Consider the following 26,725-nt stretch of genomic DNA (forward strand, 5'->3'; position numbering starts at 1 on the left):
TCTTTCAGAATGCAAATTCAGTCAAGGCATTCAAATCACCTCACTCCAGCCACCGCAAAAAAACAGCAAAAACAACAACTACAAACAAACTCTGAGTACACGCTATTCCAAAAGAAACGTACACTTTGCATTTTTGCAGATAGGAAGAGCAAGACCCACTGGGTGCCCAAAGTCAAGGATCTGTGTCCCGTTCCCAGCAGCCGGATCCCGTCCTCCTCTCCCGGCCTGGCCCCGCCCCTGTCTGTGTCTGAAGCTGGCCGGGGGACAACTGCAGAGGCCTGAAGGGGCGGGGGGGGCCGGGCTGCGCGCGGGGTGAGGGCGGAGGCGTCAGCGCGCGCCTTTTTGTGCGGATACAGGCCCCCACTGGATTGGTTCGGTCAGTGTTGCCGTCGGAGTGGGCGGAGCCAGCTGGAATCCAGGCTCGGAGTCCAGTCGCAACCAGGAGCGGTTGCAGACGGAGCGCACTTCGCAGCGGCGGGTTGCTTCCCGGGGCTGCTGCGTCGAGCAGAGCTGTTGGGGGCTGCTCCTCCTGGGCTCTGGGCTCTCGCTCAACCCCCGCGCTCCTTGCTTCCCATACACTCGCTACTGTCTCCTTAGAGACTCCTAGCGACCCCCAGCTCCCTCTGGCCCCGCACTGCCTCCACCCCGTCCCTTTCCCCAGCTGTGAACTGCCGTCTCTCGCGCCTTCCAGCCCCGAGCTGCGCGGTCATGGGTATGAGAGGGATGCTGCGAGTCACCGTGTTCCTGCTACTCATCAGGACCTGGCTCGCGGAGGGCAACGACCCCAGTCCCACCCCAAAATTCCACTTCGAGCTCTCCCCCACTGTGCCCGAAGTCATCTTGAACCTCTTCGACTGGTAAGCGGGTGCCGCCAGCCTGGGCATGGCGGAGACAGGGACCGGCGGGCCACCTCGGGCCTCTTGGACGGAGCGGGCTGGGGTATCTTGAACCCAGCTCGCTGCCGAGTCATGGCGCGCGGGTCCTGCCCGTCCGGTCCCTGGAGGGAGATGGGATGGAAGTGGGGGCGACCGGTAGAGATAGAGCTCTGTGCTTCAGCCCACCTGTTACCGTGGCGCCTGACAGAGCCCCGTGTGTGCCCTAACTGCAGCCACGGGCGGAGGAGGGGGGGGGGGGGAAACCATGCCCTCAACCCAGGGTCTGCCATCCACCCTCGGGACTAAGGCACTGGGCAGGTTTTCCGAGTCATTTCCACTGGCACCTGGGGACTGGGAGGGGGAGCAGTACAGGGTGATGGACAACTCACAAAACATAGACAGTACAGACACCTGTTTGAGTCCGGATTTTAATCTGTTCCCTGAGGCGCGTGCGTGTGTTTGTATGTGTGTTGAACGGTGAGGGACCTTTTCCAATGCTGCAGATAGAAATTATTGACTCAACCTCATCGGAGCCCAGACAGTGGGATCAGTAGCTGCGTAACCGTATAAGCCTGTGTGGCCTGAGATGGGTGTGCTTTTGTACTTAGTCCTGTGAAAACATTTGAAGATTCAGGGTTTGTTTTTTGTTTTTTTTTTCTGTTTGATTTCAAGTTTGTTTGGGTCTGCAAATATCTGAAGAGATATTAAACAGTCAGTCTTTACATGTAGATCACACAGAAATGTGTGTTTGCAGTGGCCATGGATCCTGCGCTCTGGCATATGGGTAATGTGTGGGACTAAACAGGCGGGAATGCATTGCTTTAATTCGGGAATAATGCATGTGTACACTTTGGAGTAATGCAAAATGAAATTCTGTAATTAAAGATGATTAGAAATGATTTTTTTTAATGACAAACCAGAAATGAACATGTATTCAGAAAAAAAGGTGGGGGGGATAGTTGGGCAAGGTTCCAGCAGACAGCCCTGCAGTGTCCTCAACCCAACATACCAGACTGCGCTAGTGAACTCTCTCTCTCTCTCTCTCTCTCTCTCTCTCACACACACACACACACACACACACGTCCACATGTATGCGCGTGCGCGCACACACACACACACACAGATTTGCAGGGGCTGACGTTCCCTGGTGGATGTGTCAGAGATCCTAAAAATTGTAGTGAAGCCCAGGGCCTAGTCTCATTCACAAACCCCTTTTCTGGAAAGAGCCCTACTGAAGGTGTAGGTGAATCAGATGAACCTCAGAGACTTCTAGAAAGGCCAGCTGTCTGCAAGGCTGAGCTGGATCCACTTAACATGGGCTCACTCAAAACACGTCTAGGCTGGAAGCATATGCTTAGCTATAGAGATGTCTGCTCTCAGAATACATGTCTTTTGGAGGACAGCCCTTGAACCCCCAAAATCTAAACAGTTTGGTTGGGTGAGGGTCTTAAATCTCTGCTACATGAGCAGAGTTCTCTCTCTCTGTCTCTCTCTTTCTCTCCCTCCCTCTCTCTCTCTCTCCCTCTGTCATGTGCCATATATCAAGTCTTAAAAACAGAGTTGTATAAACACAAGATTTACATAGATGTAACCACAAAATGCCTGGTCCTAGCCCAGGTAGGGGAAATGTCGCTGAGGCTCAGAGGGGTCACTGAGGGTGCAATATGACCTTTCCTGAGCCAGTCAGGTGCCCCTGGAAGGACTTTCACCAACCTGGAAAGCTTCATCCAGGCTGATGGCAAGGTGGGCCTTCTTAAGGGGCTGAAGTAATGTGTTTATCCCAGGTCCGGAACTTGCCCATTCCCTCCCTTCTCTGCCTCCCCTACTGTCTCCTCTAGTCATGCCCTGCTCCTCCCCAATCTTGCCTGGTAACAAGTATCCAGTCTTTGTGCCCCATTCTCTGGATAAAAGCGGAAGGGGGGGAGGGGGAAAAGAGGAGTCTGCGTCACTGCTGCGCTTCTGGCTGACTCACTCTAGGGAGGGAGAGGAGTGGGGAGAAACGTGTACATGTATGACTGTACATGTCTGCATGTGTACAGGAGAAAAGAAGGCCCTGACAAGTTGACATCTGGGGTGCTCTTTGCTGTTTGTCCTCTGAGAAGCAATGTGGCATTTACTGATGACCAGCATTTACTGATGATTTCTCTGTTTCAGCAAAAATTGTGCAAATGAAGCTGTGGTTCACAAGATTTTGGACAGGGTGCTGTCGAGATATGATGTCCGTCTGAGGCCAAATTTTGGAGGTAAGACACAACCAGATACTAGAAGCCTTTGTGTGACATGGAATAGAGCTGAGATGGATGCAACAAGACAGCTCCACTCAGTACTGCTGCCCATTGGCACTCCCCAGGCTCAACACTTTTGCCTCTCCAGACCCCACATTCCTGACTGTGGGAGACCTTCAGCTGAGCACTTTCAGGGCCCCAACACCCAGGCCTTCTGCTCTGCTCTTCCACTTCTCTGCCTTCTTATGCAAGGGGCCTTTCTGCCCCTTCCCTTATAACAGCCTGAAGTGCACTCCCGGGTGTGGCTGGAGAAGCAGTAACTAAGAAATGGACTGTGCACTAGAGTTTTCTGCTACATTCGTGGGGAGGGCACACATTCTTCTACTTGAGCACACATTCTTTGCACTTTGGACAGTTGCCCCATTCAGCTAGTTCAAAACTAAGGTCATGGTCTTCTCTGTCTAGTTTACTTTACCCACCGGGGTCCCAGGCACTTCCACCTCTGCCACCCCTTACCAAAGCCTTTAGCTTCCACCAAGTTCATTTTCATTCAACACATTCAAGTCGGTGTGATCTTTATAAATCCAGCCTGATCACCTCTCAGAGTTTTGATGGCTTTATTTAACTGCCAAATATAACCCTTAGCCTCGCACTCAGACCTCAAGCACAAAGATGAGAAATGACAAGGGAACTGAAACACAAAGCCAATATATAAGTTTCTCCTCTAATTCCTGCCTAGCCCCCACCCTTGGAAAGGGTGACTGGGCTCAATCACACAGCTTTAGGGGACAGGCATTCTAGTCCAACCCCACAGAAAAGGAGTAGCATTCTCCAGGGACCACCCGAGAAACCTAGACCAAGGACAGACAAAAGGAAGGGGAGTTAGTCAGTAAATAAGAGTTAGTCACATTTCAGCTCAAAGGAAACAGAAAGCTAAAAATCAGAGTGGCTGAGTGGAAGAAAGCCCTCCACTTCCTGCAGGTGGTAGACCTAGACACCTACTCTAAGGGGTTAATGAATGCTAATGATTCACATTTGTACATATGAATAGAAGTCTTCCAAAAACACAATGCCTCCACTCTGAAGGGCCCACAGCTAGGAAGTGTACATTGTAGTAGACCAGTAACAGAATTCTGGGGGTGCTGTGATTTGCTGGGAAAGCCACCTGGAAAACCAAGGCCCCAGGCTTTGGAAGTGGGACATTTAACTGGTGTTGCTTTTGCTGTGTTGCTCCCTCTGAGTCTCAGGACAGAAGGTGCAGTCCTGGATCTAAGTAAGGTGAGTGTGCACTGGGCATTAGAAAGCTGGAGTGGAGAGGGCAGAAGTCAGGCTCTTTCAGTGTGGACATTCAGATGCTAGAGCACAGCCAGCACTCTTGAGTGACACTGGTTTTTGAACAGCTGCACCAAGCGCTGGTGGCTGTCAAGGGAGTAGCTACTACACTTTCTCCTTTCCTCATTTTCGTGTTTCTCAGCAAAGGCTACCCAACAGCCATTCATGTACACCAAGCACACCCTTCCCACTGTTTCAGATTGCCATCCCTGCAAGCATCCAGCATCAGGGGGAGGGAGCCGGGGCAAGGACCACCCTCTGGGGATTATCTGGTGTGGCTGGTCCAGTCTCTCCAAGGCACCGCACCAGTGTCTTTTGAGCTAACTCAAATTTGTTTACACCTGATTCCTAACCTGAGTACACTAAGTGTTATGCCCAGAATTCGTGATCCCCAAAGACCACTAGGGAGCCGAGTCCGATGCAAAAGCAAAGAGCCTTTATTCGAGCTAGCTCGAGCTCAATCCCCTACCTGCACCGACGCAGCAGTGAGATACCAGGGAAAGAGAGCGAGTTTCAAAAGGACAAAGGTTTTATTGGGGCCTGGGGGCAGGTGGTGAGGTAATGGCTATGGCCTCAGCCGATTGGCTGGGGAAGGGTCGACTCCTGTTAGGCAGGTGAGGGGGGGGGTTACTCAAGGGGAGGAGGTGTGGTCAAGGTGAAGGACACAGAACAAGATGGAGTCGGCTGGAGTAGGCCCGCCCTTTCATTCCCCCCTTGTCATGTAGCTTAGGGACCCAATCATGGGACCGGCTGCATTTATGGTGACAAGGGGAACAGAGTTTGGAGGTTTACGCAAAGTTCTGGGAACCAAGTGTCCCTGGGGTGGCTCTGGGACGTCTGATTAAGTATTGTCCCCGAGCTGGTGTCTATGATCTGCCAGGTGATGTTTTGGGGGGTGTGGGGACTCCCGGCAGCATGAGCAATGACAAGCAGAGTTAACAGAGTTACCAATATTAGGTAGGTCAAATGCGCTGTAGCTTGAGCTTGAGCGGGTTGTGTTGGTCCCGACTGATGGCCCATCGCGTGACAACGTCCTTCCGGATCGAGGAGGGGTCCGCTGGCTGAGCGTGGGTGTGATGGACCCAGGTCGCGATGCCGTCTACCTTGAGAGCGGTGGGGGTTGTCAACACCACGATGTAGGGTCCCTTCCAGCGCGGCTCGAGGGTCTCTCGGTGGTGCCTCTTGATGTAGACCCAGTCTCCTGGCCTGTACTGATGAGGTGTCGGGATCGGGCCAGCCTCGTAGATGGCACGGAGGTGCGGTCAAATGTCCTCGTGCGCCCTCTGGAGCCCGCTCAAGGAAAGAAAAAGTTCTTGATCTTTAAACTCAGCAATAAATTCAGCTCGAAGGCTGGGAATAACAGGGGGTGGCCTGCCAAACATGATCTCATAGGGAGTAAAACCCAGAGTGTAAGAGTGTTTCTAACCCGGTAAAGGGCGTACGGTAGGAGAGTCACCCAGTCCCCGCCAGTCTCCATGGTTAATTTGGTAAGGGTCTCTTTTAGGGTTCTATTCATTCTTTCTACCTGTCCTGAGCTCTGGGGCCTATAAGCACAATGTAATTTCCAGTTTGCCCCCACCGCCTTGGCTACTGCCTGTGTTACCTGCGAGATAAAAGCTGGTCCCTTGTCTGATCCTACCATGGCAGGAAAACCATACCTGAGTAAGATGTCTTCTAGTAGCTTCTTAGCCACCGTCTGAGCCGTTTCATGCTTGGTTGGGTAGGCCTCCACCCAGCCAGAGAAGGTGTCTGTAAATACCAGGTCCTCGTGTAGAGCCTCGTCGAAGATGGTGGGTGAATTTTTGAATCCCTGAGGTAGCCGTGTCCAGGTGAGTTGCCCACTGGAGCCCTCCTCCGGATCATGCCACTCAAAGGCGAACAAGGGTTGGCTCTGGGGTGCCAGCGGCAGACTGAAGAAGGCGTCCTTTAAATCTAGTACAGTATACCAGACCCTGGAGGGCGCCAAGGAGCTCAAGAGAGTATATGGGTTGGGAACAGTTGGGTGTATGTCCACGACCCTCTTATTTACTTCCCGGAGGTCTTGTACCGGTCGGTAGTCATTTGTGTGAGGCTTTTTGACCGGCAGTAAGGGCGTGTTCCAGGCAGACTGTCAAGGAACTAGTACCCCTAGGCTTCGTAGTCTCCGGATGTGTGGCTGGATCCCCTTCCCGGCCTCCTGAGACATGGGGTATTGTTTGATCCTTACCGGACTCTCTCCTGGCTTGAGCTCTACCAGGACTGGGTTCCTGTGAGCGGCTAGTCCCATCCCCCCTGTCTCTGCCCAAACCGAGGGGAATTCTCGTAGCCATCTGTCTATATTATCCTCTCTCGGGAGCGCCTCCTGGTGGAGGAGGTATTCATCCTCCAGTTTCATGGTCAGGACCTGGATGGGGTGGCCCTTGCCATCGGTGACCTGAGGCCCCCCCTTGTCTGAAAGTTATCTGAGCTCCAATCTTGGTCAGTAAGTCCCGTCCTAACAGCGGGTAGGGGCGTTCTGGTATTACCATAAAGGAGTGGGATACCCGGCCCGTTCCCAAATCGACTGTTCTTCGGGTAGTCCATGAATACTGGCTCATACCAGTTGCCCCTTGTACCCAGGACTTCTTGCTGGCTAGTTTTCCTTGTGGGGTGCGGAGGACCGAATGTTGTGCTCCGGTGTTGACAAGGAAGTCAATAGGGGTCCCCTCCACTTTAAGAGTTACCCTGGGTTCGGGGAGAGGGTCCGAACCCTGACTCCCCTAATCACTTAGTTCATCCAGCTCTAGGACTTTTACTCGATCAGTTTTGCTTCCCTTCCCGCCAGCTCTTTTTGGATAATCTCGGGCCCAATGCCCTATCTCCTTGCAGTATGCGCACTGATCCTTCTGCAGCCTCTGCTTCCCCACCTTGGTGCTTTTACCTTTTCTTGTGTCGTCTGCCAGCTGCCGGAGACGGCGGTCTCGTTCCTCGGGGAAGTCAGCAGTGATAGCTAGTAGTATTCTGGCCAGGTCTCGAGTCTGCTTACTGCTGGCAGCCGCCATGGCGCGAGCCTGCTTGTCCTCAGGAGGCTCCCGGTTATTATACACCTTTTCGGCTACCACCAGTAAGTCCTGCAGACTTTTTTCTCCTAGTCTATCTATTTTCTGTAATTTTTTCCTAATGTCTATGGCCGATTGGTTTACAAAGGCCATGAGAACAGCTGCCTTGCTTTCCGGAGCCTCTGGATCCATGGGGGTGTAGGTACGGAATGCCTCCATGATCCGTTCTAAAAAGGCAGCCGGAGATTCATCTTTTCCCTGTTGTACATTTCCTACCTTGGCCAAATTGGTTGGCTTTCTAGCAGCCATTCGGAGACCCCCCATTAGAGTCTGGCGGTAGACCCGGAGCCTCTCCTTACCTTCTGCCGTGTTGAAATCCCACTGGGGCCGAGTTAAGGGGAAGGAGGCATCTATCTGAGCCTGGTTGGTGGTGGGATTCCTGTCTGCGCCTGGAACTAGTTTTCGGGCCCCACTGAGGATTCTTTCTCTTTCTTCAGTCGTGAACAGGACCTGTAAAAGCTGCTGGCAATCATCCCACGTGGGCTGATGGGTAAAAAGAACAGAGTCTAATAAATCAATAAGCCCTGCCGGTTTCTCGGAAAACTTAGGATTCTGAGCTTTCCAATTGTAGAGGTCACTAGTGGCGAAAGGCCAATAGTGATGGGGCTGATTCCCCTCCGCGTCTGGGGGTCCGGTGGCTCGCAGGGGCAGAATAGTGGAGTCGGCGGCGGAGGCGGATTGCCCCCTCTGAGCCCTTTGTCTGGTAAAGGGCGGGCTTCCCCCTGGAGCGTTTCCGCCTCCCGCTCTCGGAACAGCGTCTGCCTCCCCCCGAGGGGGAGGATGGTGTTCTTCCGGCATCCTAGAGGGGTTATACAGGGGAGGAAAAATTAATTCTTCTTCAGTACCCCCCTGTAGGACAGGGTAGAGGGGTGCTGAAGGCTGGGTAAGACTTTTCCTCTTCTCTGTCTCCTGCAAAGCAAGAATGGGTTTTGGCTCCGGAGGGAGCAGGGTTAGGAAGGGCTTAAGCCAAGAGGGTGGGTCTTCTACAAGGTCCTGCCAAGTGATAATGTAAGGGAGCTGATCAAGATGGCCCGCCTTAGGCTGAGAGACGATACTCCTGACTCGGTGGATGGTAGGGAGGTCGAAGGTCCCCTCGGGTGGCCATCCGACATTGAAAGTTGGCCACTCGCTGGAACAAAAAAACTGCAACCGACCCTTTCGGACTTCCACACTGAGGTTGTTAGCTCTTCCCCTCACATCCTTAAAGTGATCAATCATAATACTTAGAGGAGTAGTCTGAGTCTGTCCCATAACGTCCGTCCAGCAAGTCCACAGAACAAAACAGAGAAACACAAAAACAGACAAACAGAGGGCCCCTAGAAAGTCTTCCAACTCCATGGAAGCAAAACTGCAAGCTAGCTTAGACCTTTGAGGGGATTCCATGTCCCTCCAAAACCGATGAGGGGATTCCACGTCCCTCCAAAACCGATGAGGGGATTCCACGTCCCTCCAAAGACGACGGCCTCACGCCGACCAGCGGGAGCGACCCGCCTCGTCTCAGACCTTTGAGGGGATTCCACGTCCCTCCAGAAGGGAGAATCGGAACGTCTTCCGAAACTCCCGGCCCGTGGTCCTCCAGTGCGTACACTTAGACCGCGTCGGGCACTACCAGAATTCCAGAAATGAGCTCACACAGAAAAGACAGAACAAACAGACACTAACCGTGGCCAGTCAGGCTCTCCGGGTCGGGGTCCCTCGGGGTTCTTGGGGATCCCGGGCCGAGCCCCCAAATGTTATGCCCAGAATTCGTGATCCCCAAAGACCACTAGGGAGCCGAGTCCGATGCAAAAGCAAAGAGCCTTTATTCGAGCTAGCTCGAGCTCAATCCCCTACCTGCACCGACGCAGCAGTGAGATACCAGGGAAAGAGAGCGAGTTTCAAAAGGACAAAGGTTTTATTGGGGCCTGGGGGCAGTTGGTGAGGTAATGGCTATGGCCTCAGCCGATTGGCTGGGGAAGGGTCCTGGGGAAGGGTCGAGTCCTGTTAGGCAGGTGAGGGGGGGGGTTACTCAAGGGGAGGAGGTGTGGTCAAGGTGAAGGACACAGAACAAGATGGAGTCGGCTGGCGTAGGCCCGCCCTTTCATAAGCTTTATAGGCACGTACACCTGGGGTGTATGAGGAAAGATGGGTCCTTGATTTGACCAAACAGTAGATGAAGGTGGGAGAGCAAGGACAATGCAGGACCTTCTAGAATTTAGAGAGAAGAAGGCACTACAGGCTCAGTCTGGAACTGTTATATAGGGTAGGGAGGGGGTTGCCAATCAATGAGACACTGGGTCCAGGGTTTCACCTTTGCGGTAACCCAGGACTCCCTGTAATGCTTCCCACTAGACACAGAATCAAATTCCCCTCTGTGTCTGAAGTGATACAGAGATTCAAGGACAGACACACACACATACACACCCCCCACATGCAGAGGCCTCACCTAACTGTGGTCAGGTTCAGTGGGTCAGTAATGAGGCTGTGGGAGCCTTATTACTTCCTTGAGAGGAGGAGGAGAAGGAAGAGCCAGGGGAAGTTAACAAAGCTGCTTCTTTCTGGGCAAGAGAAGTGGGATTCTACAGTATTGCAAAAGGCAGGTCCCTGAGGACTTCACCTAGTTCCTCACCTGGCACAATGTAGGCACAGAGTGAAGGAATGAGTGGGACATCTTCATCATTCTTCCATTTATCTGCTTTTCCTCCGGTATTCTGATGGCTGCTAGGGAGGACAAGGACTTGGGGTAGCAAAATTTCCAAGAGGGAGGAAGTGGTTAACCCCTCTCTGCCTTCCTGAGCCCATCAGGAAGGAATATGGAGCTGAGGCCATCACCACAGAGATAGCATTTACACACCTTATCTGGAAACTTTTTGTTTCCCTCCATGGGATACCTTGGCTAATCTCTCATAAGGTGTCCCCTCTAGGTGAGTAAATTAGAAAACAGTTCCAGGTTTCCTTCCTCCAGGCTACATCCCCAGGCCAGGACTTATGGACTACATTTCAGCTCCCAGTTGACCCTTGCACAGGACTATGTCTTGGCCCTTTAGGGTTCAGGTCCCCCAGAATTCCACTGGAAGGGATGGGGCTGCCTGATTGGCACAAAATGGTGTAAGATGAGAAGCCTGACCCAAGAGTGAGGTGTCAGGGGATGGATGGCCCCTCTAGGACTAGTTGCCTGCTTAACACACTTTCCACTCTCTAAAGGCATGTAAGGAGCCTGACAACCTATAATAAAGAACTACATTTCTAGAGACCTCTATCACTACATACAGTGCTGGGGATCATTCACAATAGCCCTAAATTCTGGAGTCTGGGCTGTGGCCTCTCAGAAAGGCCCATTTACTTCTCAGCTGCCATTCATATGCTGATGCCCAATCCCAGGTCACTGAAGCATTGGGATAAGATAAGCCTTTTCCCTCTTTTCTGCTCAGCTTCTGGGTCATCAGCCTGCAGTGAAGCCAGCAGGTAAATTGCAAGTGTCACACATGTACCCATAGCAGCAGTGCGGTGTAATACATATAGAATAATGGCTTAGCTGTGGAGCCAGGTGAAGACAGCTTTGAGCCAATAGGAAACAGCAAAAAGTGTTTTTCCACAGCACTTTATAGTTTACTACATATTTTCACATCCATTATCACATTTGAATGGGCAGTGCTAACACCTAGGCCCAAAAAAGAAAGCAGGAGGCAGAAATACACTCATACAGACACACATTGAAACACACATATCAACATACACAGACATCCTCACACATGCACTCACAGGAATAAACTCACAAGTTCATTCACTCATAAGTTCAGTATACATGCTTACCTGCACTCACATATTTACACGTGTGCACACATCTGTGTACATACAAAACATGCTTACACATTCACGTACACACATGAACATATTCTCACAAACACACTCAAAAATCTATTCACACACATAAATTCATATGCCTCTGCTCCCACATTCACTCATACTTGCATACAAACATGCTCCCATGTACAGACACTGCCAAATTCACTCACACACATAGAAACATGCACACACACACATGCTTGGATATTCACACACATGGACATACACACATTAACATGTTCACATATTCATCCATACACATAAATAACTCTTATTCGTCCACATACAAAAAATGCTTGCATACACTGATGTGCACGTGCGTACACATGCACATTAACATGATTGCATGCAAACAGGCTCATGCATTCACCCACACATGAGGTGCTTATACACATGAACATGCTCACATATTTACCAATTCACACAAACAGGCTCACACATTAAGGCACATCCATATCCACATGCACAGATATATTCACACATTCACTTATACCTGCACAATGACACACTAACATATGTGAATATGTTCATGGATTCACTTGCACATCAGCATGGTCACACATTCAATTACACACCAGGACACTCATGTATGCTCATATTCAATCACACACAAACATGCTCACACATCCACTCAAGCACATAAATGTGCTTACATAGACTCATATCCCCACATGTATAAGTATGATGAGTGTGAGAATATAAGTGTGATCACTAATCACACTTAAAACTTGCATACAAATAAGGTCACATATGCAAACAACTCACATATTACACAACAAGCATGCTCATGCACAATGACACAGACACATACAGTCACACACTCAGAAGTTCACTTACCTTCCTAAACATTCACTCACACAAACACATTCAATTACACATTCCCTCACACATGCACTTAACATGCCCACACACAGACTGACACATGAGCATATTCATACACACAGACACATCCATCCAACACACAAACATTCACATACACTCATGTAAACACAACTTTAACACACAAACATGAGCATGCATTTACTCACACATGGACATGCTTATGAATACATTACATTCACATATAAATACAAATACATTCACATGTGAACAGACTCAGACAACCCACATGTTTACTCCCACACAATACACTTCAATACATACACGTTCACATATTTGCTACCTCACAAACACACATAGACTCACACATTCACCCACACTTACATATGAATGCACTCATATTTATAGACATACTCACACATTTACTCCCACAAAACACTTGAATATTTCAATATTTATACATGCAGACATGGTCACATCCACTCATGTACATGTTCACACATTTACTCACACACAAACATGCTCATATACATGAAAACACCAATTCACTCACACACATGAATGTACTCATACATTAACATGCTAACATATATGAACATAGAAATTTGCTCACACACACAAATATATACATGTTCACACATTCACTTGCACATGAGCACATTCATACACTCCCACACATCAACCTGCCTACATGCTTGCATGTGCTTACACACTTACTTACATGCAGCATATACAAGCATACAGACATGCTCATGCATTCACTCACACATGAACACACAAATTCACTTATAGGCATGGACATGCTCACATACATATACTCACACATTTACACACACAAGTAAGTTCACAAATACACCTATGTTCACACATTCCCTTGCACATTAACAAGCTCACATACACTCATACAGTCACACATTCACTCACTCATAGTTGCACACTCAAACACACATTCAAATTCATTTGCATATGAACACACATTTACTGACACACAACACACTTAAGCACACAAATGGCTTACAGGCAGACATCCTCAACACTCTCGTGTATATACACTGGCATAGTCACCTGCACGTGAACACAATTACAGATTTGCTCATGTATGTGAATATGCTCACATACACTCATGTGCACAACTCACACATTCATTAACACAAAGACACATACTAACTCACATATGGACACACTCACATGCACTCACACAAATATGTTCATACACACCACAAATCTTAGCTCTGTTTTTGGGCTCATTGCTCTTGAATTTTTATCAGAAAACCATTTGGAAAAAGAGTGCTTCATCTCCGTATTTTCTCTTTATCTTACCATGACCCCTTCCCTTCATCATATCATGGGCGAGGCCCAGCTGTAAGAGCTTAGCTCGTGTTAATTATGAGATCAGTGCTATCATTATCCCTATTTTACCCATGAGGAAACTTGCACTCAGAGAGATTAGGTAACCTTTTTTTTGGTAATTTTTATTTAAATCCCAGTATAGTTAACATACAGTGTAATATTAGTTTCAGGTGTACAATCTAGTGATTCAACATTTCTATACATCACCCAGTGCTCATCTCAACAAGTGCACTCCATAGTCTCCATCACCTATTTTCCCCCTCCTCTCTGGTAATCATCACTGTGTTCTCTAGAGTTAAGAGACTGTTTCTTGGTTTTCCTCTATTCCTCTTTTTTCCCTTTGCTCATTTGTTTCTTAAATTCCGCATATGGGTGAAATCATATGGTATTTGTCTTTCTGTGACTGACTTATTTTGCTTAGCATAGTACTCTAGCTCCATCCATGTTATTGAAAATGGCAAGATTTCATTCGTTTTTTTATGGCTGAGTAATATTCCTGTGTGTGTGTGTGTGTGTGTGTGCATGCGCACGCGTGTGTGTGTGTGTGTGTGGTTATGTTTTATAAACAATCTCATTTAATATGGCAATTCATATATATATATGAAAATTTATTCTGGCATCATACTTGCCTCTGTAAAAAGTGGGTCATCAGTGAAGAACTCTGACAAATACGTTAAGATATAAAAACCTATCAGTGCCTTGAGAAAGTGACTTAGCACCTATATATACATTTGGGTGTGTATGTATACTGTATCTTCTTTATCCATTTATCAGTCAGTGGACACTTGGGATGTTTCCATAGTTTGGCTACTACAGATAATGCTGCTGTAGACATTGAGGCACATATATCCCTTCAAATTAGTATTTTTGTATTCTTTGGGTAAATACCTAGTAGTGCAGTTGCTGGATCATAGGGCAGTTCTATTTGTAACTTTTTGAGGAACATCAGCCACTCTGGAAAACAGTATGGAGGTTAGGAAACTTATTCAGGGTCACACAGCTAGTAAGTGTCAAGATGGGGTCCAAACCCAGGCAGTCTTGCTCCTGAGTGCATGCTTTATCATACCCTGCATGTAATAGTGTCTTCCCATTTGTAGGTGCCCCTGTGCCTGTGGGAGTATCTATCTATGTCTCCAGTATTGAACAGATCTCAGAAATGACTATGGTAAGTGTGTCACCTTCAGCCATGGGCCTGGGGACAAGGGACATGTGGCAAGGAGCAGAGTCATAAGCCAACTCCAATTGTTCTGACTCACAACAGAGCCCACATAGATGAACATGGTAGGTTTTGTAAACTATAGCCACTGGAACAAAAAATAAATAAACCCAAATGGATTATAGACCTAATAGCGAAAGGCTTATGAAGTTTTTAAAAGATAATATAGAATACTGTGTTTGTGTCTTTGTGGTAGGACTTGTTTAAAAAGACATAGAGGGGCCCCTGGGTGGCTCAGTCAGTTGAGCGCCCAGTTCTTGATGTCAGCTCAGGTCATGATATTGCAGTTTCTGAGTTTGAGCCCTGCATCTGAGTCTGTGCTTATAGCACAGTGCTTGGGATTCTCTGTCTCCTCTCTCTTTGCCCCTCCCCTGCTCACACATGCTCTCTCTCTCAAAAATAAAGTTTTTTTTTAAAAAAGTTACACAGCCCTTTAAAAAAAAATAAATAAAAAGACATAGAAAGCAGAAAGCATAAAACCATAAAAATAAATACTGGTAATTTCAACTATTTTAAATTCTATCTAGCCAAAACTTCTGGAATTTCTGTTTTGCGAAACAGACAAAACCAGTATAACAAGTGTAAAAGGATAAGTCAGAGTGGACTGAGATATCTGCAACACAAAGAACTGATATTGAAAGTATACATAATTCCTGTGAATTAATAAGAATATTTTGAAAATGATAGAAAAATGACTAGAGGAGTGCCTGGGTGGCTCAGTTGGTTGAGCACCTGATTCAGCTCAGGCCACCATTCCTGGTTCATGGGTTTGAGTTGCACATCTCTCCCCATCTCTGTCCCCTCTCTCTCTCTGTCCCTCCCCCGCTCACGTGTGTGTTCTTTCTCTCTCTCTCTCTCCTCTCTCTCTCTCAAAAATAAATCAACATTTAAAAAAGAAAAAATGATTAGAAAATTTGTGAGAAAACCAACTAGCAAATATGTGAAAACATACTTGACTTTATTATTAGTCAGTGAAATGCAAACTAAGACCAGAGCAAGAATCCATCACATACCCACCAGATTGGCAAAAGTCAAAAGTCAGACCATACCAGGCAGGAGCTGGCCAGGCAGGAGCATTGAGAAATCTCATCTGTCCTCAGTGTGGGTGTAAACTTGAACTTTCACTTCATAATTCTTATTTCATGTTGATTTGGGTATGTATCATGTGTTCACACAGTGGTGTATATGTAGTATATTCGTATGAACAAATTTTATTAACAGACATCAACTTTAATGAATCTCACAAATATAATACCATACAGTGTAATTCCATTTGGAAAAAAAATTTTTTTTAAATGGGTCCAAGCAATGTTTCCTAGAAATAGACACATAGACAACAGAATTCTAACAAACAGCAACAGAACTATTATCATTAAGATCTAAGATAATGGATACTGCTGGGAGGTAGGTGTGGGAAATATGTTCTAGAAGGAACACATTGAAACTTAAAGTTATTGGTAATGTTTCATTTCTTAACCTGGATTTTAATTACATGAATTTCAGTTATTCTTTTTTTTTGAAGTTCATTTTTAACATTTAACATTCTTACATATTTTAGTACTCATCTACATTTGTGATATATTTCATACACCTTCATGCACACACACACACTGTGAGGATGGAGAGGAGGACAACCTCACTTACAGCTGGGATTCACCTTTCTCTCCCCAGGACTATACGATCACAATGTTTTTTCATCAGACCTGGAAAGATCCACGTTTAGCATACTATGAAACCAACCTGAACTTGACCCTGGACTATCGGATGCTAGAGAAGTTGTGGGTCCCTGACTGCTACTTTTTAAATAGCAAGGATGCTTTTGTGCATGATGTGACTGTGGAAAATCGTGTGTTTCAGCTTCATCCAGATGGAACAGTGCGGTATGGCATCCGGTGAGTTTCCCCAGGCACTTGAGGACCATCCTCACAGGCTTCCTTCTTCCAAATGAGTATCCCATAAACACACTGTAAGAGACACACAAAGGAGCCCACGGCTTTCCACATCTGTCTTGTGCTGCCCCCTCACTCATCCTACCCAGTAGTCAAAGTGAAACCTTCAGAGCTTTCCACAACCATCCTTGGCTGTCCTGTCCCCACACCTTGCCCATCTTTTAATCCCTAACTTAAATGCTCTCTTTGTCAAGAAATCCTCCTTGATTACCTCAACTCAAAGAGCTCTCCCTCCACTTTAGCGTTCTATACATTCTGTTATTTATCTTTGTTTCTTTTCTCTTCCATGCAGTGAGGGAGGGAGACAAATGAATGCTGAAGCCCATATGTAATGAGGGAAGGGGACCAATCTCTGCCATTGGTCATATTTGCATCATGCAGGGGAGCCCATGGTGTGCAATATATGTCTATTGTCCATGGCTCTGTACACATAGGATATGCACATGCTGGAAATCCTCACTGGCTTATTTATAGCACAGTATATGGTCACCAAGGCTCTCCCCACAGCATCATCTCTTATAAACTATCACTTAAGACGGGCATAAGAGATAAATGTAGCTCAGAAAATTTTTCCAAAAGGTAGTTGTGCCAGGGTTCAGCCCCTGTCTCTGAGTCTCTCTTTCTCTTGGGTGCTCCTGTTCTATCTCTTTGTTTCTCCCTTCTTTCTCCATGGCCCAAGGTGCTAGAGTTAAAGAACAACAAAACTTACAAGGAACAGATGACTGGTCATACCTGTTTCATTAAAAGCGGTCCTCAGCTGATAAACGCTGCATGGAGGATTCATAGAAAGGAGAAACACACACACATCTCTACCCAGTGTACAAAATGGAAATTGCTTAAAGGGTTGAAAGGGACTACACTGGGATTAGCAGCTGGGAAGGGCAGGATAACGGATAGGGGACAGCCTCCCAGCGGAGGCTGCAGAGAACGTTTGTAATTATCCTCTTTCCCACAGGCCATTCCTCCCACTTCCCTAGCTCCTCCAAGATCCTTCCTCAGATTCCTCCCACAGACGCACCACCTGGCAACTTGAAGCCCCTGCCCAACACTGCATGACCCACCTTAGATATGTTAATACCTCCTACCCATTTATACCTACTACTGGCAATTTGCTCAGCTCCAGTGGTCCATGTACTTAGGCAGATATGCAGAGATGAGAGTGCTATGGGAGCACCTCTCCTAGCCAAAGGTGGGCCTGGGCTACAGCTCACATCCATGCCTGCACAACACATACGGGCACTCCACATGGGATCTGGCACATCAGCTGCTCCAATGTAGCCTTGCTCCTTCTTCAGCAAGAAACTCCACTTTCTGTCTCTCCATCCAGTTTCCTCAAGAGCCCTTCCCATTCTGATGTCCTGAGACTTCCTGACATGCCACACACCTGTTCTTTAAGCCCTGCCAGACTTGTTGGCATATACATTCCCTCTCTCCTCCCTCCACAAGTGCAACTTAGCTTTCCTCTAGAGAGAAAGGAAGGAAAGGAAGAGGAAAAAGAAGGAAAGAAACACTGGAGGGAGAGGAGAACCCAGTTCTAGTGTAGGCAGTATGGGAAGATGTTAGGTGGGTCAGCACTTGGAGTACCTCTCTCCTGCACACCCCTGCAGCCTTCTCAGGAATGGTTCTTTGCCTGAACTTGATTCGCTTTTCCCTTCCTTCTGCTTTTCCTTTGCAGACTTACCACCACAGCAGCTTGTTCCCTAAATCTGCAAAAATTCCCCCTGGACAAGCAGACCTGCAAGCTGGAAGTAGAGAGCTGTACGTATGTCCTCCAAGGCCCCTCATTTCTACTTGGGGTTATGGTTATCCAGAAACCAAAAGCAGAGTAGAGAGTGAGAGGGATAGCATATTTCCCCTACTCCATCCCTCCCCATTCTCTCTCTCCTCAGTAGACAGACAGACAGACAGAGGTATATACAGAGTATCTGGGAGAAGGTGGACTTTAATGTATAAATAGTCCCATGAGGAAATTGTACCTTGCTATTGGGAAGTTGTGTACAAGCTAGTGTGCAGGAGCACATCTGTTTGCTTTCTTTCCTGGCTGAGAAATTCCAAAGTGAGAATTCCCTTTCCAAGTTCCCCCCTCTTCTGTGCTCAGACTCAGCAAACCGCAAAGGTGCCCCAAATGTGCAGGTTCCAACCATTCTTTGGGTTCCACAGACTGCTCTGGTGTAAAATCTGCCTATGCCTGCTTTCTCAGACCGACCTGCTTCTTTCCCTCTCCCAGATGGCTACACGGTTGAAGACATTGTATTATACTGGGAAGGCAATGGGAATGCCATCCAGGGGACTGAGAAGCTGCACATTCCTCAGTTCAGCTTCCTGGGGAAAACAATGGCTAGCAAAGAGGTGTTCTTCTACACAGGTGGGTCTGATATTCTCTCCTATTTCTTCTCTCTTTTGTACCCTGGTAAACTCCTGGACATCTCTCTGCCTTTGACCTATGCACTCCTGACCTATTTCCTTCTGGCTCTGTACACCTTCCAAAACCCCCTTCAAAATGAGGAAATGGATGTGGAAGCACTTGGCTGGGTTTGACACTCTACAGGTATAAAAGGTTCATGCTTTTGCTGATAAAAATAGGCCTCCTCTTAAAGCCAGCCTCTCCCCCTCCATCTGTTTGCAGCTTTGAAATATCCTGTATCTCCCATTTCAAAACTCCAGTTGACATGAAGCAAGTGAGGAAGGAAGGAGGAGAGAACAGACTCACTATGCCATATGGGCCTACTTACATGCCACTGTCACTGGCCTTAAGGCAGCAAATAGGGTCAGATCTACAAACTGCCCAGGCTGGAATATTAGAGGCTGAACTGCCCATCAGCTTCCCCTCCTCCATCCTGTACTTCACCCTGAAATTCCCCTCAGCCCTGCCACCCTAATACCAGTATGTCTCCTTGCCAGGTTCCTATGTACGTCTGATACTGAGGTTCCTGGTCCAGAGGGAAGTCACCAGCTACCTTGTACAGATCTATTGGCCTACTGTTCTCACCACTGTTGTCTCTTGGATATCGTTTTGGATGAACTATGAATCCTCTGCAGCCAGGGTGACAGTTGGTAGGTCCTGTCCTCATCCCGAGGAGGAACTTGGATCATCTTGCTCAGAAAAAAAGTTGACAATAAGAAAGGAATACCTGGAGTGGTATGTGACTGCACAGGCAAGGAAGCAATATGGTGCCTGCCCAACAGGCATTTATACAGGTCCTCAGCCAATCCCTAGCAGAGACACTGATGTTGGAGACAAGTGTGAAAAAACAACAGGGATAGGATCTTGATATGTTGGGCCCAAAGTATTAGAATTCATTATTTGCTGGATACATAAATGAACAGGTCATAAATTTAGATCAGAAATGTAATACAGCAGGGGTGCCTGGGTGGCTCAATCGGTTAAGCGTCTGACTTCGGCTCAGGTCATGATCTCACAGTCTGTGAGTTGGAGCCCCACATCGGGCTCTGTGCTGACAGCTCAAAGCTTAGAGCCTGCTTCAGATTCTGTATCTCTCTGCCCCTCCCCCACTTGCACTCTGTCTCTCTCTCTCTCTCAAAAATAAACATTAAAAAAAATTTTTTAAAGATGTGTAGAAATTTAATACAATAAACATAGATTGAGCAACATAGCAAAATGTCCTACTAGGCATCAGAGGACTTCCAGAGAAGCTTGCCCTCAATGAGTGTCTAATGGAATGCTAAGATAGATGCTAGGAGATTCTACACTTGATCTTAGCCAAAAGGCCGAGAAGCAACAGATGCTAGGAGATTCTAGAGGAGGAAATGACCCAGATCTTGTTGTCTAAAACTACACCAAGAAAATGTTGCTCAAACTGGGTTTTCAAGATTTGTGGGAGGCAGAGGCATAAGACTTGTCATTCACTAAAACAGGAAATTGCTATTAAAAGGCACAGGGGCCCTAAGAGGGGACTAGATCACAGAGGGCCTGGGGCAAGAGCTGGGGAAATAGGGAGAATAGCAGAAAGACAGGAGGGTTGAATTGGAAAGACCTTGAGATCCCAATTTTAGCAGTTAGAACTTCATGTCCAAGCAATGGGGAAAACAAGAGGGTTTTGAGCAGTACCAAGGAGGGGCCTAAGAGATCAGCTCCCAAGTTTATCTGGTCCCAGTGTGCCCCACATCCAGGTCTGGTTTTCCATCACCATCTTTGGGGCAGACTCCTCGGCCTCCTTCTTTAGGAGCACATGTTGGACTAAGCCTTTAACATTTGTGTAATATTTTAAGGGCTCACAAACCTTTCTGAGGGATGTGATCTAAAGGAAAGCCCATGTGTCGGAAGGCAAAAGAGATTGGAGATGTAAGTCACTGTGAAACCATGGCTGGAGATTTTGGACTTGACCCTAAGAACAATGAGAAGTCACTGAATCATCAAAGCATGACTGGGTGTAAAGCTGGGGGGGCAGGGAGGAGCAAAGAGAGCACTTGAGCAAAGTCCCCAGGCCTAGGGAGTTGAAGGCATTTTGCTGAGAGTCCTCCTTATCCCAGAGATGATCGTTGCTCCCTTCCTGTGGGATGTGGACCTGATGGCTTGCCAAGAACTTCAGCCACCTGAGGATCCTAACCCTGCCATGTTCTTTACAGGTCTGACTTCAATGCTCATCCTGAATGCCATCAACTCACATCTGCGGGATAAACTCCCCCAAATTTCCTGTATTAAGGCCATTGACATCTACATGGTCGTATGCTTCTTCTTCGTGTTCCTGTCCTTGCTGGAATATGTCTACATCAACTATCTTTTCTACAGCCGAGGTGGATCCCGGCGCAGACTCAGGCGACACAGGAGAGCCCGAAGAGTCATGGCCCGCTACCGCTACCAAGAATTGATGCTGCAGGTTTGGCTTTTTGACTGACAATCAGCTTTCCCTGATTAGGAATTGGGCACATATTAAAACCTAAGTTTAGCACTTGACCCTTTCACATTTCTTAGCTCCTTTTAGCCTCACACAGCACATGTGTGTGTGTGTGTGTGTGTGTGTGTGCTCAAACACACACACACACACACACACACCAGATAACAAATAGAACAATTTATCATCACTCCTTTACAGGTCAAATCATTGTCCTAAAGTCACAAAGCAGTAAGTGGCAGAACTAGATTTTCCCAGACCTTTTGACTTCAAATCCAGTCCACTTAGCATACTTTCCAAGGGCAGGTGATGGAACCAGAGGGAAGAGGAACACAGGCAGGCTGAAAGGAAAAGATAGGCAGCAGAGGTGTTGGTCTACCGCTCCTTCCTTTGCTCTTTCAGTTCCCAAAGCCATGCTGAGACTTTTGTTGCTGGCAGTACATTAATGTCCAGCAGTACCCCCTCCTTCACAGGGAGCCCAGCCACATTGCCTGAGGAGCCCTTGCCTCCATCCACCACACAGCACTCCAGAGGGAGCAGCTGCCTCAGGGAGACACAGGCTTGGCAGCCACCATGGATTTCCCTTACATGCTAACAGACTTTTGGTCTTGTTCCTCAGCCCCTTGCACGCCGGAGATCCCAGGAAGAGATGGTTCTGTCAGTGGAAGAGATCAACAATCACATTGCAATTGCTGTTGAGGAAAGTCCTCTCCCTCCTCCCTCCCCACCACCAGTGCTTATTCATGTAGGATGTGAACCTACTGACTTTGTAAGTCTACCTACTATCTCCTTAAAGGATGACCAGGTTAGCATAGAAGATGAAAGTGGCTCTCCTTTCTCCACACCAGTACAGGCCTGTCTGGCAAGCCTCGAAAGCCTCAGCTCTTTGACCTCCATCCCAGAGCAGGCCCCACTGGCCACCTCAGAAAGCCTCAGCTCACTATCTTCTCTCTCAGAGCAGGCCTGGATGGCCTCTAGAGAAAGCCTGAGCGATCTCCCCTCCACCTCAGAGCAGGCCCTGCACAGCTATGGCGTTCGCTTTAATGGTTTTGAGATTGATGACAGTGTTATTCCTACTGAAATCCGCAACCGTGTGGAGGCTCATGGCCATGCTGAGACCCATGACCCAGAAGACCCTGAAGAGAACTCGAGCTCAGATGAGAGTCGTGGCTGTGGCCCTAGTGGGAGGCATCTGCTTCTCCACAGCCACAGGTGTGTGCAAGAGGCAAGCTATAGCCTTGATGAGATCCGTAGCAACCTTAATGAGATCCGTAGCAACCTTGATGAGATCCGTAGCTTGCCTGATGACATCAAAGTTGAGAGCGGCTACCTTGACCTTGAGAAGCAACTCGAGTGTGATCTTGACAGCACCTGGAGCCTTAATGTTGATGATTTCATGGGCTTTGACCAAGGCAAGGATAGTAACTCAGAGTCTGATGACAGTTGCCCCCCGAGTCCTGGGTGCTCCTTCAGTGAAGGGTTGTCCTCCAAGCTCTTTCACCCTGACTATGTCCCTAAGGTCGACAGGTGGTCCCGGATCCTCTTCCCTCTTGCCTTTGTGGTGTTCAACATTGTTTACTGGGTGTATCATCTCAATTAGTCCCATAGTGCTCTTTTCATGGTTCCACTTGATTCTACTCTGCCTTCTTTTCTTTGTTCATTTTACTTTGTGGTTATTTGGGCAGTTGAATCAGTTCTACCTTTCTCTTTGTAAACATGAGGTGGTGAGTGGTTGGAAAGGATGCGTTCTGACTGGAAGGAAAGGTATTGAGGAGGAGTTGGAGGTAAATAGCACACTGATTTCCCTTTTCTGCTAGAAGACTATCACCTTTCCAAAGACTTCTACCATCTATTAAGCACAGAAAAGCCCCTAGAAATGTTCAGAGGACAGAGCCAGGTTGGGGGGGATGGAGGAAGCATCCAAGCCCTATGCATAAACATTTCTAGGGGTTTTTCTGTCCCCCCGAGGTGTTGAATTTTCTTTTTCATTACTTTTTTTCTTCTGTTTTTCCCTCCTAGGGATTATGGTCTTGCTCACCCCCTGATTAAGGTTTTACAGGACAAAGTCAAGCTGGGTTGAACAGAGGTACACAGGGGAAGGGCTAGCCATGGCTTTAAAGTGCAAGGGGATGGCACTAGGGAACTTGGGAAACTTTGAAAGTGCCTCTTCCCCACTATTTTTTCTGTTGTATTTTGAGTGTGGCATTGTGGCATGAGGTTGGGAGTGGAATATGAGTAGGTAGGGGTACTGAGTGAGATGTCAGAGTGAGAGATCATGTTTCCAGGAGGAGCTTACAGGGGGTGATGAGGTCAACTTGGAGATTACCCAGATGTAACTAGCATCTTTGGAGGGATTGGAACTTCTCTTGTCTATATTCTGCTTCATAGCGCTTGACAACACAGCCTGAGTACACCTAGGTCAGATGCTGACGTGATCACTAGTTACAGAGAAAGCACTTGATAAATGAAGACTAGGGTCAGGACATTTCTGGCTTGCTATTTCATCCTCTGGTCTAGAACAGCAAATGAACAATTGTCGTGAATCTCTATATAGTAATCTTATTTGTCTAGTGCACAGCAAGTGTCAACAAGCTCACTGACCCATCACAGTGTCACACCCTCACAGGAGCCCAGTGAGGCAGGAAGGCAAAGCACATTGTCTTCAGTGTTCCAAGGGGAACAAGTGGAGCTTATGTATCATGCTTGAGGACATGCAGCCAGTGAGTGGTAGATCCACTCCACTTGCTCTTCCTTCTTCTTGTCCTTTTAACTCTCTCAACTGAAGTGTTCCCCTTTCTCCTTGCCCCTTTACAAATGGGGGTGCTCCATCAGGTTCTGCTTATCTGCCAGGCACCAGACCTCATTTGATAGCACCTGGAACATCTCTGCTGGAAGTGGCCAGTGACCAGCCAATGAGTGTGAACTGAGCACATGGAACATGAGCACTGCTCACCCAGTGGGGCTCCTAAGGGAAATAGAAAGTAGCCTGCACTCCAACTTTCTTAGCAGCTCCACCTCATGAATAGAGGCCACAGGGAACAAGATTTGCCAAGCACTCAGCCTGTGTTTCTCCTTCCTCCTCAGGCAGCCTCTTCCGTAGCCCCTCAGCCACCTACCCTTTTAACTGTGTTTCTGTGTTTGTGTTTCTGTGTATAGCTGAGTGTATGTGTGCATGAAAACAATTTTGTGTGCACATACAACCATTTGAGAAGCTGTACAGCTCTATGTATATCAGTGTAAATCTATATTGATGTGTATAAGAGTGTATATATAACAACATGTGGATGCGTGTATGTGTGTGCATACCCCTAGGAAAGAGTGTGTGTGCTTGTGTGTACACACATGGGTATGTGCTGTGTGTATATGACAGCATATGTGCATACCTATGTTACTTTATCTGATTTGAATGAGTGTGAAAGGAAATACACCTGAAAGCATATTTATTTCCTGTTGGTGGCTCTTCTGGAACCACCATAATTCCTTTGGCCTCCACATATGTGGGGGGCCTTATTTGGCCAGGCTGGTTAACTGTTTCGTTCCAATTCCTTGTTCCAGGGAGCAGTGTCTCCCGGCCCCCATCCATTCTTCTCCTCCTCCCCCCACCCATCTGTGCTGTCGCCTGGACAGCAGACATAGGAGAAGTGAATGTAGTCCCAGGAAGTGACAGTTTAGTGCCTTGAGGTAGGAAGTGCTCAAATGTGAGATAAGCTGGGAGTGCAGAGCATTTTGCTTTGTCCTGAAACGAATGTTTGCATAACAAAGACAGAGATTGAGGGGGGCTCCTTGAAGATGCATTAAGAACAGAAATATGTGGACAATGGATGGGGACAGCTAAAGAACTGGAGAGGGAGTTGTATATAGCCTTTATAACTTATTCCCTTATTGCAATCACATTGTACGCCCAACATGTGTGGGGGCTGAAGACAGCCAAAAGCAGGTGGGTGATGTGAAGACATATCCCAGGGGATCAGCTGTAGCACTGGATGCAGAGAACTAAAGGTGCTTGGGAAAGGCCTGCAGGCATGGCCAGTAGGAGTGGTCCCTTTAGGGGCACTGTAATAACCCATCCTGCATCTTTGGACAGCCTTGGATTTGGAGTCCAGAAATCCCTCCTCCTACCCACTCCAGGAAAAGAGATTGTTATAGGGGTGAGAGGATTGGCCAAGGAGAGAGGTACAAAGGGAGCCCCAGGGACTGACTGTCTAGATCGGTCCAGCTTGCCATGTCTCTTATTTTCTATACACACAACATACAAATATAGCCTCCTACACATACACACCCACAGAGACATAGACAGTCATGCATACATGGATACTCACCCTCAGCACTAAATGGATATATACACAGAGACATGCACACTCACATATAGCTACATATATATTCACATGCACAACCACACATGATTACCCTCATTCATGTGCATGCACACGCGTGCACATATACACACACACACATAGATAACAGCTAAAAACAAAAAAGTTGCCAATGGAATATCTAAGATTGCCTCTTTCTTTTTGGACACCTCTCACAGAAAGATACAGGTTGGGAGGAGAGCAATGACCCCAAATCTGAAGCTCCCATCATGGCTATTGAAAGTCTTGCTTCCTGGAGCCTAAACATTGGTTGGTTGATTTGAATTTGGGTTTCCAGGATCCTAGAGGACCATCGAGCCCTGTAGGAAGTGAGTGGCTTATCTGGGGTGATGTCATACAGAAAGACTGGAGCAGTGGGGACCAGAAAGTGGGTTTGAAGATTGGTCTGGCAGCAATGCATAGGAAGGCTTCAGAGCACAGACGAAGGGCATAGAGGCCAGTTGTAAATATGTCTGTAGATCCACATAGCTAGATAAAATATTTATACCTTAAAATGAACATCTTGGGAGCACCTGGGTGGCTCAGTCGGTTGAGCGACCAACTTCGGCTCAGGTCACAATCTCGCAGTTTGTGAGTTCGAGCCCCGTGTCGGGTTCTGTGCTGACAGCTCAGAGCCTGGAACATGCTTCGGATTCTGGGTCTCCCTCTCTGCCCCTCCCTTGCTCACGCTGTCTCTCTCTCTCCCAAAAATAAATAAATAAAATAAAAAAAGAACATCTTGCCCTAATGTGCTGCAATGAGAGCAGTTGAACTCTACTGCAACTCACACTGTGTGAGGTTGTCAAGGTGAGGTGGAGGTTTGGCAATGACACCTTTGCAGAAACTTGAACC

General features: G+C 47.5%; 2 protein-coding genes and 1 pseudogene across 2 annotated transcripts; 1 reads left to right on the forward strand and 2 right to left on the reverse strand.

Annotated features, from left to right (window-relative positions):
- Nucleotides 1-454: 454 nt before the first annotated feature.
- On the forward strand, nt 455-26,209 carry GABRQ (gamma-aminobutyric acid type A receptor subunit theta). Its single transcript, XM_027053430.2, has 9 exons — nt 455-857; nt 3,030-3,118; nt 14,601-14,668; nt 16,391-16,611; nt 18,344-18,426; nt 18,896-19,033; nt 19,570-19,722; nt 21,256-21,506; nt 22,141-26,209. Exons 1-9 carry the CDS (start codon nt 709-711, stop codon nt 23,119-23,121), a joined length of 2,133 nt encoding a protein of 710 aa, XP_026909231.1. The 5' UTR covers nt 455-708; the 3' UTR covers nt 23,122-26,209.
- On the reverse strand, nt 6,198-9,418 carry LOC128311472 (uncharacterized). The gene is given in 2 exon segments (XM_053201837.1): nt 6,198-6,857; nt 6,859-9,418. Coding segments are annotated over 2 exon segments (2,349 nt in total). The 5' UTR covers nt 8,893-9,418; the 3' UTR covers nt 6,198-6,542.
- LOC113597426 (uncharacterized) lies at nt 20,245-20,409 on the reverse strand (annotated as a pseudogene).
- Nucleotides 26,210-26,725: the final 516 nt, after the last annotated feature.

Source organism: Acinonyx jubatus, chromosome X, assembly GCF_027475565.1.
Source record: "Acinonyx jubatus isolate Ajub_Pintada_27869175 chromosome X, VMU_Ajub_asm_v1.0, whole genome shotgun sequence".
Taxonomy (NCBI): Eukaryota; Metazoa; Chordata; class Mammalia; order Carnivora; family Felidae; genus Acinonyx; species Acinonyx jubatus.